We start from the raw sequence: 15,288 nt of genomic DNA on the forward strand, positions 1-15,288 counted from the left end.
GCATGAGATTACTGGAAGCACAGAGAGGCAGCATTCTGCAGGAAAGGAGATCAATCCATCAGGCACAAAAAAGGAAGTGACAAAAAAAGTCTAATGAGTGGCTATGAGTGAAGTCTGAATGTGCACCTCTATTTATACTTTTAGTCTAATTCCAGATAAATATAATTCTCTTTTTTTACAGGATAGAAAATGAAGATCAGAAATGTGGAGTCAATGCCACAAACACAGACAAGGGAAGCACCACATATCTCTCAGTCTTGATTGCTAAGTAATAGCTATAGATTGGGCAAACTGAGAAAGCAGTGAATCATTCTATCTTCAAGGTAAAGCAATTCAAAGACTCAATCTTATCACCTGGAAGTGAGGCAGAATCCCCTGGAAATATATCTTGTGAAACTTCTTATGAGGCTGTGAAATTGAATTGATCTAAGCATCTCCAGTTTTTCAATTACTAAAACGAACCAGACCATATACCAGGAGAGGTAGGAGCACAGTAGAGGCAGAAGATATGTATAGTTATATGTAGCTATACTTCTCTGCTTAAGCTTTTGAAATTAATTGCTGGCCGGTCTCTACATCTGTAGGAGTTCAGCCAGGACTTTAACAAGGCAAAAACATGTAACAGATCTCAGGTATTTCTGTCCACACTGAGAGTCTCCCAGACAGCCCTTCAGGTTCCAGGACTAACCTCAAACAGAGCCAAAACTAAGTAGTAAATAGTAACAATCTGACAATGAGACCTAAACTTTTCCTTCACAAATAAATCCTCTTTTGTTCTGGAATTAAAGGAGACGAAACAAGTTGTTTTCTGCTTGCAGACCCTTTCATTCTTCTGTAAGGAACTGCAAAAGATATAATTCTAAGGGCTAAGAGCTGTATTGTGTGAGAAAATTACAGCAAGGGAAGTTGGACAGCATTATTAAGTTATGGCAAGATAGTTGTGAACAGGAAACCAATGGGTAAACTCACTATCTTATGTCACATACATAAGCCACTTGTGCTTTCTCTGTTACGTTTTGTCTCATTTCAATGAAGTTCCTTCCTCTTTTGGAAGAGTTTCTGTCTAGCTTTATTCAAATAGTTGTATCTTAACTCCTGAGCTTATTGTAACTTTTCCTCACCACCTCACTTTGTATCACAGAGTCACACAGAAAGGACAAAGTGTGTCATCACAGGACTGTGTGAGGTATCAGCATGTTTCTCACTTTGCTTCTGTCACTTGCAAGCATAACATTACCAGCAAGCTGACATTAGGAGAGTCAAAAAAATTATAATTTCTTTCTGCTCCCCACAAAAGGTCTGACGCAGAACTCACTGGAATTGCTGGAAATATAAGGCGCCTTGGCTAAGACCCAAACAGACCAGCTAGAAATAATGCTGAAAACTTATTTGGAACGGAGATGGTACAAAAGGACTAATCTGAGTCACCTCCCCTTAGCAGAAGACTCAGAGCAATTTGAACTGGCTACCTTCTGTTGTGAATTAAGCTCAAAGCCCCAAAGGCAACTCGATTCCAGTCATCTATCTTTTCAGCCTCCTCCAAACTCAATCCAGAGGGAAAAGTGACTAATCCTATTCAGTTGCTGCACTGAACTAGTGCCATCGATTAAAAAAGCTTGGGGCACAAGGAAAATTAATAATCTGGGTCAGTTTTCCTCTGCTAGTCCTTTGCAAAACTTAGCCAAGAAAATTAAAAAAAAAACCCAAACAAAAACAAAACTAAGGAAACAGGAAGAGGAAGCGCTGATAAGGAAGGAAAGCTCACCCTATAAAGTGAACACACTTTACAGGAAAGAAATAGAAGCAGATCAGCGGCATTTTGTCAAAATTCCCAAGCTGTGATGTTGATTAGAGGAGGTAGTTCTTCCATTTGGTGGAAAAAGAATCATGTCCTACACTCTCTTCCCTTTTTTCCATGTCTGTGTAGAGCTGAGAGGCCAAGCATGGAAGAAGGGCAAGCTGCAAAAACATTTCTGGGCATAGAATTTGGCTTCTTGGCTCCCTCTCTCTCCAGTGCCCTGGGTATGGCATGGCTAACACAGGAGAACAGCCCACTGCTGATCCTAGCCGTGACCTGGGAGGTGAGTCATAAAATGGGAGTTGCCACTGTAACAGCTGCTCAAGTGCTGACATTAGTAGGTGCTTTCAGCAAAAGCATTTTTTGGGTAGGCTTCAAAGTAAATAACCACTGCTGCTGGTTATCATATTATTACTTTGAACAGGGTTACCAAGGATTGTGTGCTACAGAAAAGGTTAATCTACAGATAACCCTCCACCAAGATGATTAACATAATATAGCAAAATACCTGTGTGATTTTGTAGCAATATTTACACTTTCCTTGTTCCTTCTTACAGAGCTGCAGGGCTTTCATTATTAATATCAGTGGTCCTACTTGACTTCGCTGAAGGTTTCCTGTGACAACAGGAAAGAGCTGGAGTTTTGGGGGGGGGGTTGGGTTTGTTTGTATTTTTTGTTTGTTTGCTTGGTTTTTTTTGTTTGGTTTGGTTTTTTTTGTTTTTGTTTTTTTGTTTTGTTTTTTTGTTTTTTTGTATTGGGGTTTTGTTGTTGTTGTTTGGGGTTTTATTGTGGTAAAAATTAGGATATTCTGGTTTTAAAGAGCTATTCCTTATAAGCAGTGAAATTTGTTAAGCCGGGTCCCTTTGCTCTGTGTCCTCACATCTTTTGTTTGTCACACAACACATGGCACCGTACTGCCAGCCCCATCCTCCACGGCCCCCTGGGTCAGTTACGAAAATTCTGGCAGAGGGGCTCATTGCAGTTTTCAGGAGCTGAATTCTGACCCCGTTTGGTCAATGAGGGGCATGAAGTAATGAGATCATCCACCTTTATCTAAATGCCAGTTTACATTACATTTATAATATGTCTTCAGGGCCATGGTCAATGATGGAGATACCACAGCTCTACAGCTCCTAGAAGGTAGGATGACTATAGCTTCCCAAGCATCATTCCCATGGGTCAAATGGACAGGTTGTCTCTGCTAGCAAATTCTTTTTGGAAGAAAGTTCACTGAAGCCTAGTACATGTACAACAGGTAATAAAGACTGAAGAGCACAGTTAGCAGGGAAAAAAGCCCCAAAATCAAAACCCACACACAAAGACCATTTAAGCTTGACACTGCAGTGGAATTCCTTCTGTTGTCAGGGTGACACTCGCAGTGTCACTGGGGTGTACATATCTAGCGCACTTCACGTCTCAAACAGGAGACTAGGCAGCAAGTTTGGGGTGTGTAGGTAGATTAGGGACTGGCCCAGGGAAAATGAGATGTGTGCAGAAAATGGATGAGAAAGAGAGAAGGTAAGGAGAGAGAAGCAGCAGATGCAGAAGTCCAAGGAAACATAGGAGAGGGTGACAGGGGAAATGACTGTCCCTGCAAGGATGTCCACTCTAGGGGTACCTCTGGCTCAAAGATTACAGGATATAAAAGGTGAAAGGTCAGTGCCATGAGCAGATCCTTGTGTTGAGTCACAAAGTGTGAAGCTGCTGTCCCATAGAGGAAGGGCTCACCATCCCCAGGCAGCCTGGCTGACAGCTGACCCCCAAAGAAGCCATGGGCACCCACTACCCGACCCCAGCCTGAAGGCTTTCATCCCCCACTCAAGCATCAGCCCTAGCTAAGGGGCAGACTCTTGCCGGGGGGCAGCTTCACCCCACCGGTGCCACGGGCGGGCAGGCCGCCGGGTCCCACGGGAGCCCCAAGGCAGCGGCTGGGCACGGCCGCTCGCCGCGGGGAACGGGCAGGGCTTCCCCCGCCGGACCCGCGCCCTCCGCTGGGGCCATGTTGGCAGCCCGGGAACGGGCAGCGCCTGGCAGCGTCAGACGGGAAGCCCGGGCTTCAGGAGGAGCCAGCCTCGGCTGCCCCCGCTCCCCCCCGCCGTCGCTGCGAAGCGGAGATGCCCAGCCTTGGGATGTCCCCCCGCCCCCGTCCCCCGCCGCTCCTGCGGCTTCGGTTTCGTAATTGACCCCTCGGGACTCCCCAGGTGTCATGTCGTAACAGCGCCCTGTGGAGCCAGCAGTCCTGTGTGCCTGCGGATCGCCTCGAGGTCCTCCCGTGGGAGAAAGGGTGACATATAAACTCCGATCCATTATCGTGGTGCGTGGTGGTGACAGTCCAGTGTATTTTCGGCCACCGAAGACACCAAGTAACTCGATAGGCGATCCCTCGATAGGCTGTGGAAACTGGCGGCAGCGAGCCAAATGTGCCCCGGGTGAGGTCGGTGGGAATGCTGGTCCCCATTGTCCCTTCACGAGTGGGTCCGGCACCCCCAGGAAGCGCCGTGGCTGCCCACCGGGGCTGCTGCCCGCGCCTGGGCCGGGGGCGGTGGGTCGCTCCGGCCAAATCACTTCTCTCCGTTGGGTGGACAGGGAGCGAGAGATGGACAGCAGAGGTACCGGAGAAATGAGTAAATCGCCTCGCGATTACAACACGCTAGCGAATACAACACGCCTTTTTCCGCAGACGGGCTCCCCATCAGGGGACATGGGGGGAAAAAAAAATCCCTAAGACTTTTACCTTTGGAAAATTGAAAGGTCTGTGTGTGTATCTGTGTGCGTCTGTGTGTTAGTGCTGTCGCTGCCAAGCCCAGAATTTTGTTTTCTCTCCCAGCATGCGTTGATGACATCACGAAGTGCCCCTTCTTTGTGTGTCAGTGATGTCACCAAATGCAGTGTGGGGGACAATGGAATCCTGAACTCCGGGCGAGGGCGAGTGGGAAGCGGCTGCTCCTGCTGCTGGTTCAGGGCTGAGCCGGGGGAGGGAAGGGAGGACACAGCTGCCGCTTTAGGGCTGAAACAGGTGAGAGACGGGAAAGCTGCCGGGGATTCCTTTTGCCTGGTTTGGTGGGGGCGACTGGGCTTTGGGCTAGGCTCCGTTTTTTTGGTGTTTTTTTTTTTTTTTTTTTTTTTTTTGGTTTTGGTTTTTTTTTTTCCTTTTTTCCCCTTATTGCTTTGAAACTGAGACAGGTGAGAAGTTGCTGCTGCCGCCGGAGGGACAAAGCAGGTGAGGCTGGGGGGAAGCTTTGGGGTTGAAACAGTTCTGAGAATAGGAGGAAAGCAAGCAGCCCCCGCGCCGAGCCTAATACCCACTCTGAGCCTTAAAAAAAGCAGCCCCGGGAGCTGCCCCTCTCCCAGCCACCTGCTTCCACCGCTTCCCCGTGGGGCTCTCGCACGGAAGCAGCAGTGGAGCCGAGGAGGGCGCCTGTCCCTCTGCCCCCCGACACCCCTGCAGGTTACTTTTCAGAGGGTCTCCATTAAAAACTCAGGTCCTCCTCCGTGTGCCCCTTTCTTCCCTCCCCGGGGAGAAGGGAAAGAGAGGGGACCGTGGCGGCCGGGATCCCCCTCCATCCCCAGAGCTGGGGCTCCGCCGCCCGCACCCGCCGCCCCCCGCTCAGCACCGGGTGGCGCCCCGGCCCCGCCGCCCCCCAGCCCCGCTCGGCGGTGGGGGAGGCAGCCAGGGAAGCCATTGCCTGTTTAATAGTTGCTGTTGCAGCACTTCCGCTTCTCTCCCAGCGAGAGAGACACGAGTGGCCAGGCCCAGCCGCACCGAGGAGGAGCAGCCAGACACAAAGGGAGAGGTAGGGGGACGGGGCACCCCCCGCCGCCCTCCTCGGGGGCAGGGGCGAGGGGCAGGGCCGGCCGCGGCCCGGCGATGGGGCGGCAGCCGGCGGGGCAGGGGGGTCGCGCCCGGGGCTGTCAGGTACCGCTGTCCCCCGGCCCTGCGGGCCCGCGGCCGGGGCAGCTCGGCCGGGCCCCCTCCGGCTCTCGGCCAGCGGGGGCAGGGGAGCTCCCCGGGGGCCCGGGGCCCTGGGAGGGAGGCGGCCGTGTGTCGCCCCCCCCGCCGGGCCCGCGGCTGCCCCTCGAGCCCTTCCCCCGAACTCTCCCGGGGTGCCCTGCCAGCCCCCCCATCCCTCCCGACGGCTTCTCGCCTCTGTCGGTGAGGACCTGCCCTCGGTAGCCCGCCGTGCTCGCCCTCCTCCCCCGTGCCCCCGGGGTGCCCGCATGGATCCGAGCTGCCTCCCCCTGGTCCCCGCTGCCCCCCTCCCTGACACCGGCCTCCCCTGGCCCTTCACTCTCGCCCCTCGTAGGTCCTGGCCCTCCTTCCCCCCACGCCCCCCCCGGCACAGACCCTCTGCTCCCTTCCCCCTCCTCTGGCATGTGCCCCTCGGTGCAGTGGGCCTCGGTGGGTGCCACCAGTGCACCCCACTCCCTGCTTGTCCCTTCCCCTTGGTTTGCTCCCTTCCTGCCCACCTCCCCTCAGGGCTTCTAACGCCCGATCCCACAGACAGGGGTTGTCCAGCACGCAGGGGTTTCCCCACCACAGGTCAGGCATCTGCTAGGGTCTTCCCTGTGTTGCCAGTGATGCCCCACTTCCATTTTAGAACTGGCGACGGGCACCCCCCTGGCCTCATCCCTTCCTGCCTCCCCCACGTGCCTCCCGGGAACCCAGGGGACCAGAGCTGTTCCATTTTTATCTCCTACACCCCTAGGCTCGATAGTGGTGGGTGGTGATGGCTCCTCTTGTGTGTGCAGTTTGGGGGAGATTAGAAAGAATTGCTTTGAGCTTCCTTGATCCTCGCAGTTGTCCTCGTTCCAGTCTCCTCTCATTCCGCACTTGCTTTCTGAGAGGAACCTTTTAAAGTCCCTTTTCCCCTGCCCCTCGATGTTACTAGTGCAGGAGAAGCTATTCCTCCTCCTGCTATGGCTGTAGGGCCTAGAGAGGAGAGGGAGACATGAGGGTCCTTTAAAAGGAGCATGACCCAAACACAGATCGAGATTGTCAGCAGCCTTTCTCTGTGTGTGTTTGTGTTCACTGTTTGTTCCCCACACCCCGTGGTGTCTCCTCTCCAGGTTGGGGTGTGTGGTGGGGGGGTCGCTATGTCGGATGACGATTCGAGGGCCAGCACCAGCTCCTCCTCATCTTCATCCTCCAACCAACAGACAGAGAAAGAGACAAGCACGCCTAAGAAGAAGGAAAGCAAAGTCAGCATGAGTAAAAACTCTAAACTGCTATCTACCAGTGCCAAGAGGTGAGGCTGCAGTCAGTTTTCTCACTGATTTGTTGCATCTTCCCTTCTTCGTCATTTTATTTTGCACTGTTCCCCTGCTGCTCCCATTCCTCATCTCTAGCCCTTGTGCTCAACCTTTCTGTGTGAAGCTGCTATTGTCTCACTTTTTTCGGTGTCTCGCTGCAGTTAGTGTCTGCCCAACTTCACTGCTTTCTGGTCCCTCTTCCTGCTTATTCCAAATATTTTCCTGGCTCTTCTTCTTCGGGGCTGTTATTGTGACCCTCAATTCTTTCTGCTGTCTTTTCCTTTTTCCTTACTAGCATTTGTTATGGGAATGGTGTAGGATTGACATTTAGACCTTATTTTTTTCTCTGCTACTGGAAGCTATGTGGTCTCAAGTAAGGCATTGCATTTCAGCATCTGTTTCGCTCTCTTGTGGGTTTGAGTCCAGAGTGTCTTTTTTTTCTTTCCAGAACTGATTTGGAGATTAATTAATGTTTGTGAAGTTTTGAGTTTGCTTGTTTTGGAGGAGTGCACTGCAGTGCAAGGAGCGTAATATAGCCCCAGATCTTTACCAACAAATACATTACTGTTATTTTTGTCTACTCATCACTTATATTGAATTTTCTGTGTATGGTTGGATGCTAACTGGAATAAATCATCCACAGCAGGCCCACTTGTAGACATTCTGCTCTGAAATAGTCTTTGCTCACATCACAGAGTGTGTTTGGACTTTTTTTGAGAATAAAGTAATTTTTATTCCAGAATAATGTGTAGGGAGAGACACCTGCATAGAATAGGAATTCCAGAACAGCTATGTCAGTCAGCTTTCTTCACTTGGACAGACTCTTGGATCTACTAATTTATTTTTTTTTTTAAAGTTACCCTTTCTTATTTATTCTGCATGTCACCTGAGTTCAGCACCATCCTGCTCCAGGGAGCTAAGCTGACAAATGGAGGTTTTCAAGCAAACTTGCAGTACTTCAGTAAGAATAATAAACCATCTCACTGAACAGCTTTGCCAAGCAGCAGAGAGGTTGTATCAGTAGGTGTCTAAAGTGACTGGGGTTTTATGCAAATGCCCTGTCGTAGCAACTGAGTTCTCTGTGGCTTTGTAGAATTTAGGTGGTTTGGTTATTCCAGATCTCCACTCAGCAGGTTTCCATGGCAAACTGACATAGATAGTGGCAAGCAGTGTTTACGTGTTGTGCCCTTCACTGTTCTGAGGAGAAGATTTTAAACTGCCTCCTGTGGAAAGGCTGTGGTTCTTGTGTGTGACAAGTGGCAGGAGATGCTGGCTGAGTTTAAAGGAGAAGGGAAGCAGGCTGAGTGCTGGGTGGGGAAATCTGGAAGGGAAGCCTGAGTGACAGTAATGGGACTCCAGGGAAGAGGATGATAGCTGGTTGGGCGTTTTGTGGCAGGAGCAGCGTAAGCCCAGAATAGTCTGGGCTGGGAGGACAGGGTGTTGGCTGAGCACAGTGGAGAGAGGGAGTGTCTGGAGTCCTAGGGAGGGGACATGGGGGTGTTGTGAGGCCTTTGAGGGTGAAGAGAAGGGAGAATTGAAGGTGTTAGGAAGTGCAGGAGCGTCAGAAATAGATATTCACCTTCCTTAAAGTGTCCTTGAGAATGGCGCAGTTATTGACTCCCTCAGGGCTGTGGATTTTTTTCCTCAGGATGGTGATGAGAAGCTGGGGGAGAGAGGAGGGAGCCAATTTGGCAATGACTGTTTCTCTCAATCCCGTAAGACAAAATTCCTTTTCAGACTGCAGTTTCTTCTTGGTGCATCACATTTGCAGAGGTTTCCCCTCATTTACAGGCTGGTTGGCAGAGCAAAGAGGACAGTCTTTTCCACTGTGTGATTGGCATCTTTGTGGGAGTGCAGAGTGGTGCACCTGTCTGGGTTCAGTGCACGATGCCTGTGTGCTTTTCTGCCTGTCTCTTTAACAGTGCAGGGTGTCTGTCCTGCTGAGGGGGTTTGGACTGGTGGGAGGCCACAGCTGAGAGTGCCTCTCATGTACTGTGGCAAGCTCACAGGGACAGTACGTCTGCAAGGAGAATGTGTTAACTGCTGTCCCACTCAGTGACTTACCTTTGTTCCTTCTTGCTTTATTGCCACAGGATTCAGAAGGAATTGGCTGACATCACCTTAGATCCACCTCCCAACTGCAGGTTGGTGTTGATTCCTTACCTGAGGAGGGTGGGGGAAGGTGAGGGGCTGAAGTGTGCCCGGGTGTTGTAACTGCCCTCAGAGGCTCTGGATGGAGCAGAGGAACGGCTGTTTAGGTGGCCAACAGTACTTTTGTGAATGCTTTAAATAGTTTCCAGATGGGGATACCTCCAGAAATTGTATGTATTTTGACCAGTTTTCTGTTTGTTTAGGGGATTGTTTTGTTTTTTAACAATTGCATGTCAATACGATATATTGTTTTGTGTGTGTATGTTTCAGAAACTGGTCTATGAAGAAGAGTGTGAAAACTTTCTCCTTGTTTGTTTTTGGTTTTGGTTTATAAATCTAATGCCTGACTGCACTAATCTTATATAAATAAGAGTCCTGCCAAGGAAGCAGAGAATGCTCTGAGGTTTTAGTTCAGAGTTCTGTTGTTAACAGCAGCTGACAGTGGAAGTAAAGTGCGAATTTGTCACTCAGTGCCCCACTGGAACGTGCATCTTAGCTGATGAAACAGAAAGCAGGGATATTTTGTTGCCCTTTATAAAGCAGCTTGTTTTTAGGTATGTTTTAGAAACTTATATTGTTTTTTTAAAATGTCTGGTAGGTTGACTTATTTCATTGCATGGTGTTGCTGAACCTCTTTGCATTTGGAGAGGAGGCAGTAGTAGTGTAACTTCTTTGGTTATACTTGCTCATCCAAGAGGAAAGAGGCTTTCGGTCTGGTCTGCCTTTGCTGTAGTTGCCAACGCATAACTCTGTTCTCTGTTACATCTTCTTGCTGTAGCTGAGGTTTGATGTCTTTTGATGTTGGTAATGGAGAAAATTATGCTTATAAATAACTGTTTAAATTGGGCTTTTTCATATTGAGTTTCCACCCACAAATGTACATGAACCTTTTTATTGAAGCTTTTTGCCACTGTTAGTCTGTGGGGAGGCATTAGCACAAGAGTTAGCCTGACAGGTCTAGAGCCACCCTTTCAGTACCAGTCCCTAGGATCATAATTATTTGAAGGAGAGATTGAATGTGATGTGTGAGATCTAATCTGCTACTAAGAAGATTTTTGTGCTGTTGGGATGATAACCAATAAGTTTTGAAATCTTTAATTGTGACAATATTGTTTTAGGGACAGTAATGACTTAGCTGACTAATATAAAATTTCCAGTTCTTGGGCTGGAGATGTCTGTCCCGTGTGCATCCCAGCTCTGTATCCGGATGATGTCCACATGCTTTTCCCTCCTCCTCCCACTTTAACCTGATTTTCATGGGAAAGAAACAAGGAAGCACATCTCGGGCACTGTTGCTTCTCTTTAGATAAGTAGATGGTCAAGGTGCTGGGACTTCAGACTGAGCTTTGCAAGTCTATCCAAAAGCTGTGATTATATATGAGTTTATTAGGTTATGTGTTTCTTCTGATGGTTTGTGTAAATGATATTAGAACCCTAATTTGTCCTTGTTTAAATGGGATTCAGTCACAGGTAAAGATGAACTAGCAGACTACTTGTCAAAATACAGTACAGTTTTGGTTTTTCTTTTCTAATTACGTAGACCATTGAAGATAACGTGCTTCAAGGCCCACATAGTAAGTCTGTGTTATTTCAGCCTTTACAAATATTTCTAATGGTAAAAATTAGTTCGTAGTACAAATAGTGATGGGTAATCTTCATCCATAGTGGAGTTATAAGTATTCTGCATTTCTTTTGACTTTCAGATGAGTGACAGTGAAGGCTGGCAGCTTCTGCAAGTAATGTATGGAACTGGTGTAGTTGTTGCAGCCTTTTAATATGTCGATAGGTAGGAAAACGTGAGTGGAGGGGTTTGTTGTGTGTGTATGTGTGACCAAAGGAGTTTTGGTATTGCTCATCTTGGGGTGAAGTCATCCTGCTTCTGTAAACATGGTGCTGAGAGCCAAGAAGAGCAGCTCTGCTTATGGCTGACGAGGCTCCAGTTGTGCATTTAAGCACTGGGAGTTTGCCCCTGTAGTGGCTGATTTGTAAAAAGGCAGGCAGGTGCTGATTGCCACAACAGTGAGATGAGTTTCAACAAATGCAGTTGTGGGGAAAGTTCACCTCTTGTGAAAAAAAAAGAAAAATTGCAATAGTCAATTTATGACTGTGAGATTAAGCAAATGAGAGACTCTGGTTGGTGCATGATGTTTAAGGTTGCCAGAATTTGTTCTTGGGAAGCCTGCTAACAGTGTCACTGCTTTCCTTTATATTTTTTCCTTTTGTATGAACATTACTGGCATGCTGTGAAGGAGGTATTAAATACATAGTTTGAGAACTTAGTTTCAATTTCCTGCCTTTATGACTTTGCTTATTCTAACCTTTCCTCTGACCTCCTGCCCCTCATATCTCTGCTGCCTTTGTGCCTCTACAGACTTTTTCAGGTGTCACTGGAGGAGAGGCTAGTCCTCTCCTTTTAGGCGTCTCACTCTTTCCTGTAAGTTTAATCTTAGAACTTATATATTCAGGGCATTATGTATGATGTCATGTACTACTTGTTGTACTGTCAGTTTTAAGGGTTGCCAAAGCCTCAACATTTTCACATTTGAAAATGTCTTTCTGAAACTGTATATTGTGTTATGTTGGAAACATCATAATCTTTTTTCTTTTTCTGAATATCTGTTCTTACACCCTCCACTACCATGTTTGTATTTTCCCCTGTTCTATGTCTGGTGTTTGATAGAAGTTCATGGTTGGCTGTTCTTTAATTTTTGGCCTCGCTGCAAAATACTGTTCTTTCAGTCTTATTGCAGAAATGGGAGTTTAGGATATTTAACACATCCCAGAGCAGCTCTGCATATTGAAAGATAAAGGTTCAGGTTGTGAATGATTTTTAGTAAGAACTGATTTACCATATCTTACATGAGGTTTTTTCCCCTCTTATAAAATACAACATACAAGATGCAATTACAAATAATGACAATCATTTGACATTTCAAACAAAATAGCTTAAAAATAAATGTTTCATTTTTATTTTTGTAGCTTTTAGTGTCTGTATTGTCATTTGTGTAACCCACAGATCATCTGTTTAAAAAACAAAAACCCAAAAACCCAAACCCCAGGCACGCTCAACACCCTGTGATTGAGCAGCTGTGTGGTTTTTACACATATGTGGGTAATATGAGGGGAAGCTTATTCCAGAATTTCCTCTCTCCTCAGCACTTTCTTTGCTTCTGGTTTTTCCATACCTTGCCTGTGTCCCCCAAAATTTACCTGTGCTTGTGTGTCATTGGCTGGTTCATTTCTCATCCTCCCTGTGTATTTGTGTCTCCTTCCTCAGGGTGTGATTTTGATTTTCACAGGCTAGTGCAGTTAGTTGTGCAAAGGTGCAGAATATGTGCATGGAAGCAGTCTCTGTTTGGCCTGCATTCAAAATGCAGGGTTTTGGACTTGAAAATATTTTCTAAAAGGATATATTTAATACATGTTGCAAATTTGTAGGTTCCTGCTGAGAGGAGTGCTGTGTCCTCCTAAGTGTCCTACTGTAATGTATGTTTGGCAGCTACTTCTGAGTGGATTTTAGTCCTCTTCATTATTTTCAGTAGGCCAGTGCTCTGGAGGTCTTTAATTTCTGCAAGTTGATTTGACTCGTGATATTAAAATTGAGTTATGAAAGTTAAATATGACTTTCAAGTTCAAAAGGTGGTTAGTGGTTAAGACGAATTGGAGAATGACTGTTTGGACCTAAAGTGTTTAAAATCTTTTGAGAGTGTATCTGGTGATCTCTTCTCCTACTTTATTTTATATTAGAGAGTTTAAGTCCAGTTTTAGAGCTCAGAGAAGGTAACTAGAAAGGTCTTACTTTTGGTCTTTTATATATGCTAGTGACAGAGGAGGTGTCACACCTTTACTTTGGGTCTGCAGATGTCAAAATACGTGTGTAAGGAGTCCTGACTTTTGTTTGCTGGTAACACTTCGGAGTGTTGTGCAGAAGCTTTCCTTCTGTCTCAGTGATGAACTATCCAAAGCTTTAAGATAAACTAATTCAGGCTTTAAGTACTCTTTATTTGCTTTGTATAATTTATTCAACCTCTGTATCTAAGCATCTCCTCATGGTAGATCTGCTTATTGATGTGAGGTTATGGAACAAGTGGTTTTCCCCATTTTTAGGGGTGGGGAGTTACAGCACACAAAAAACAAGTGACTTGTCTAAGGTTGCACAGGAAGTCTCTGGCAAAGTGGAGAAATTAATGTAAATCTCTTTTGTTTCAAGCTAACTTGCAGCTGAGCTGTTCTGCTGGAACTGTGTGCATCACTTGCATTATGAGCAGGGCTTTGAATTTGTGCTTTATTGGGTGTCTGGTATTGACTGTATGTAAGCATGGTAATTTAATGTTATTTTTCCCATCTGTGTAGAAGGACCAAAATGGATATTAACTGGAATTAATGTTTTTTAATCTATCTTAGCTAAACAGAAACAAGTTTGTCTCCTCATGGCTCATTTAAGTCCATATAGGCAAGACCAGCTGTTATTTAAACAAAAATAATTTTCAAACCTTTGCTGAAGGAGGCATTTGCCTGCAGGGCTTTCCATTGCTTCAGAATAAAATGCTATCACAAATTCATTATTTAAATAATAATAAAATACAGTTGTGTTTTTTGGCACCTTCAGCCCAGTTTTTGTAAATTTGCAGAATAAGGACCAGATCTCCTTGAGAGTCTCGTGAAAGTTAACTGTCAGCACTTAATAAATATGTGTCTCGGTAAAGATGGTGGGGGGAAGTGCTCTCCATTATAACGTATGGAATATTAATAGTTTTCAAAACATTACAGTGTGGAATTAAGATTTCTTGGCTTGAGAGAAGTCTGCATAAAATGTGTGGCTCAAAGGCAGTTTTGAACTCAACAGCTTCATATTATAATTAATATATTTCATCTGCACACCATGCAGGTCTGGCATTTGTCTTGCTTACATTTGTTTTTCATGGTGCTTGTAATTTTTTGCAAATGTATTTTTTCAATACTTTCAATTCCAATAATGCTTTAAGTGTTTTTGCTTTTAAATCTAGCATATTATTTAAGGATGGATTGTCACTGTTAAACTCTAATATCAGTGTTGTTTTTGTTATTTTCATGTGTGAAATAGCCCTTCCCGAGCACAATTGTATTCTATAGCATAAACTTTCCAGTTTTACATTTTCTAGGTAACAAGCTTAATTTCATTATGACTTTTTTCCTTAGTATGCCCAGTCAAATTGTTAGGTCAGGAATGACACAAATGCCAGCTTTTGCTTCCTTGTAGAAATAAAAAAAATTTTTCATCTTTAAGGAAAGTGAAATTATCAGCTTACAAAAGTGGTTTTAGAAGTATTTTTTTCTTTTATTCACCTCGTATTGTGTTGAAAATGTGAGTGTTTTCTGTGAGAAGTTTCCAGATGTAGGATAGGAAGGACCTACATAATTACTGTGTAGTTGAAAAATATCTTTTGTCATATAAACTACCAGTGGTTCAGCATTCCCTCCTTGCTTTGTTTGGCACATGATCCCTGGAGAAATAACTCTTCCTTTTGAAATGGTGTATTAACTAATTTAGAGATCCTCTGCAGTTGTGTATGGTCTAGCTTAAACCATAAAAATATACATTTCTACACTGGCTGAATTTAAGTATGTGGAGGTAGCAGCTCCTGCAGGCAAAGTCCTCTGTCTGATATACTCAGACAAAGGCTGCACCAGGAGCATTTTCTTTGCTGAGGATTGATTAGTTAATATTACAGGAATTAACTTTTCTGAAGCCACTTCTGTTTTTAACTGTCTGAAATGTTTTGATGGCCAGGCTGTTTGGACACTGTGGCAGGAGCTGGCTGATGCTGTGGTAGATTTTGCATTGCACGTCCTGGCTCGGTAATTCCCAAATGAGCTGCATTCTGTGCTCTTGCATGCCAAACATGGAAACGATGAATCTTGAGAGTGGCTGTGAAATTGTATCATGGCTAAGAACAAAGAGGATTGAAATCCCTTCTGTGCACCCTCCCTTGTATACCACTTACTTTTATTATTTGACTTTCAATTTTGCTGCCCTTGGAGGGCACTGTGCAACTGTGTTTATGATGCTGCATATATGTTTTATCTGTCAAATTCTTATTTCCTCTTGG

The 15,288-nt window shown here is 45.8% G+C and overlaps 1 protein-coding gene and 1 long non-coding RNA gene across 7 annotated transcripts in view; both read left to right on the forward strand.

Annotated features, from left to right (window-relative positions):
- Positions 1–1,767: 1,767 nt before the first annotated feature.
- LOC127059322 (uncharacterized) lies at positions 1,768–3,845 on the forward strand. Its single transcript, XR_007777013.1, has 3 exons — positions 1,768–1,857; positions 2,015–2,081; positions 2,892–3,845. It is a non-coding gene; the product is annotated as an uncharacterized LOC127059322 (long non-coding RNA).
- A 774-nt stretch (positions 3,846–4,619) lies between these two features.
- The window catches only part of UBE2E1 (ubiquitin conjugating enzyme E2 E1), a 45,667-nt gene continuing 34,998 nt past the window's right edge, over positions 4,620–15,288 (forward strand). Inside the window, exons 1-3 of one of the 6 annotated variants that reach the window (XM_009086112.4) lie at positions 4,620–4,814; positions 6,866–7,044; positions 9,142–9,192. In XM_009086112.4, coding sequence (XP_009084360.2) covers positions 4,635–4,814; positions 6,866–7,044; positions 9,142–9,192 — 410 coding nt within the window. In that variant the 5' untranslated portion in view covers positions 4,620–4,634. Of the gene's footprint in view, positions 4,815–4,999; positions 5,019–5,478; positions 5,593–5,651; positions 5,952–6,865; positions 7,045–9,141; positions 9,193–15,288 lie in introns of those variants that run through there. The other 5 variants (XM_018909594.3, XM_030228642.2, XM_018909595.3 and 2 more) reach the window with 5 other exon arrangements.

Source organism: Serinus canaria, chromosome 2 (assembly GCF_022539315.1).
Source record: "Serinus canaria isolate serCan28SL12 chromosome 2, serCan2020, whole genome shotgun sequence".
Lineage (NCBI taxonomy): Eukaryota > Metazoa > Chordata > Aves > Passeriformes > Fringillidae > Serinus > Serinus canaria.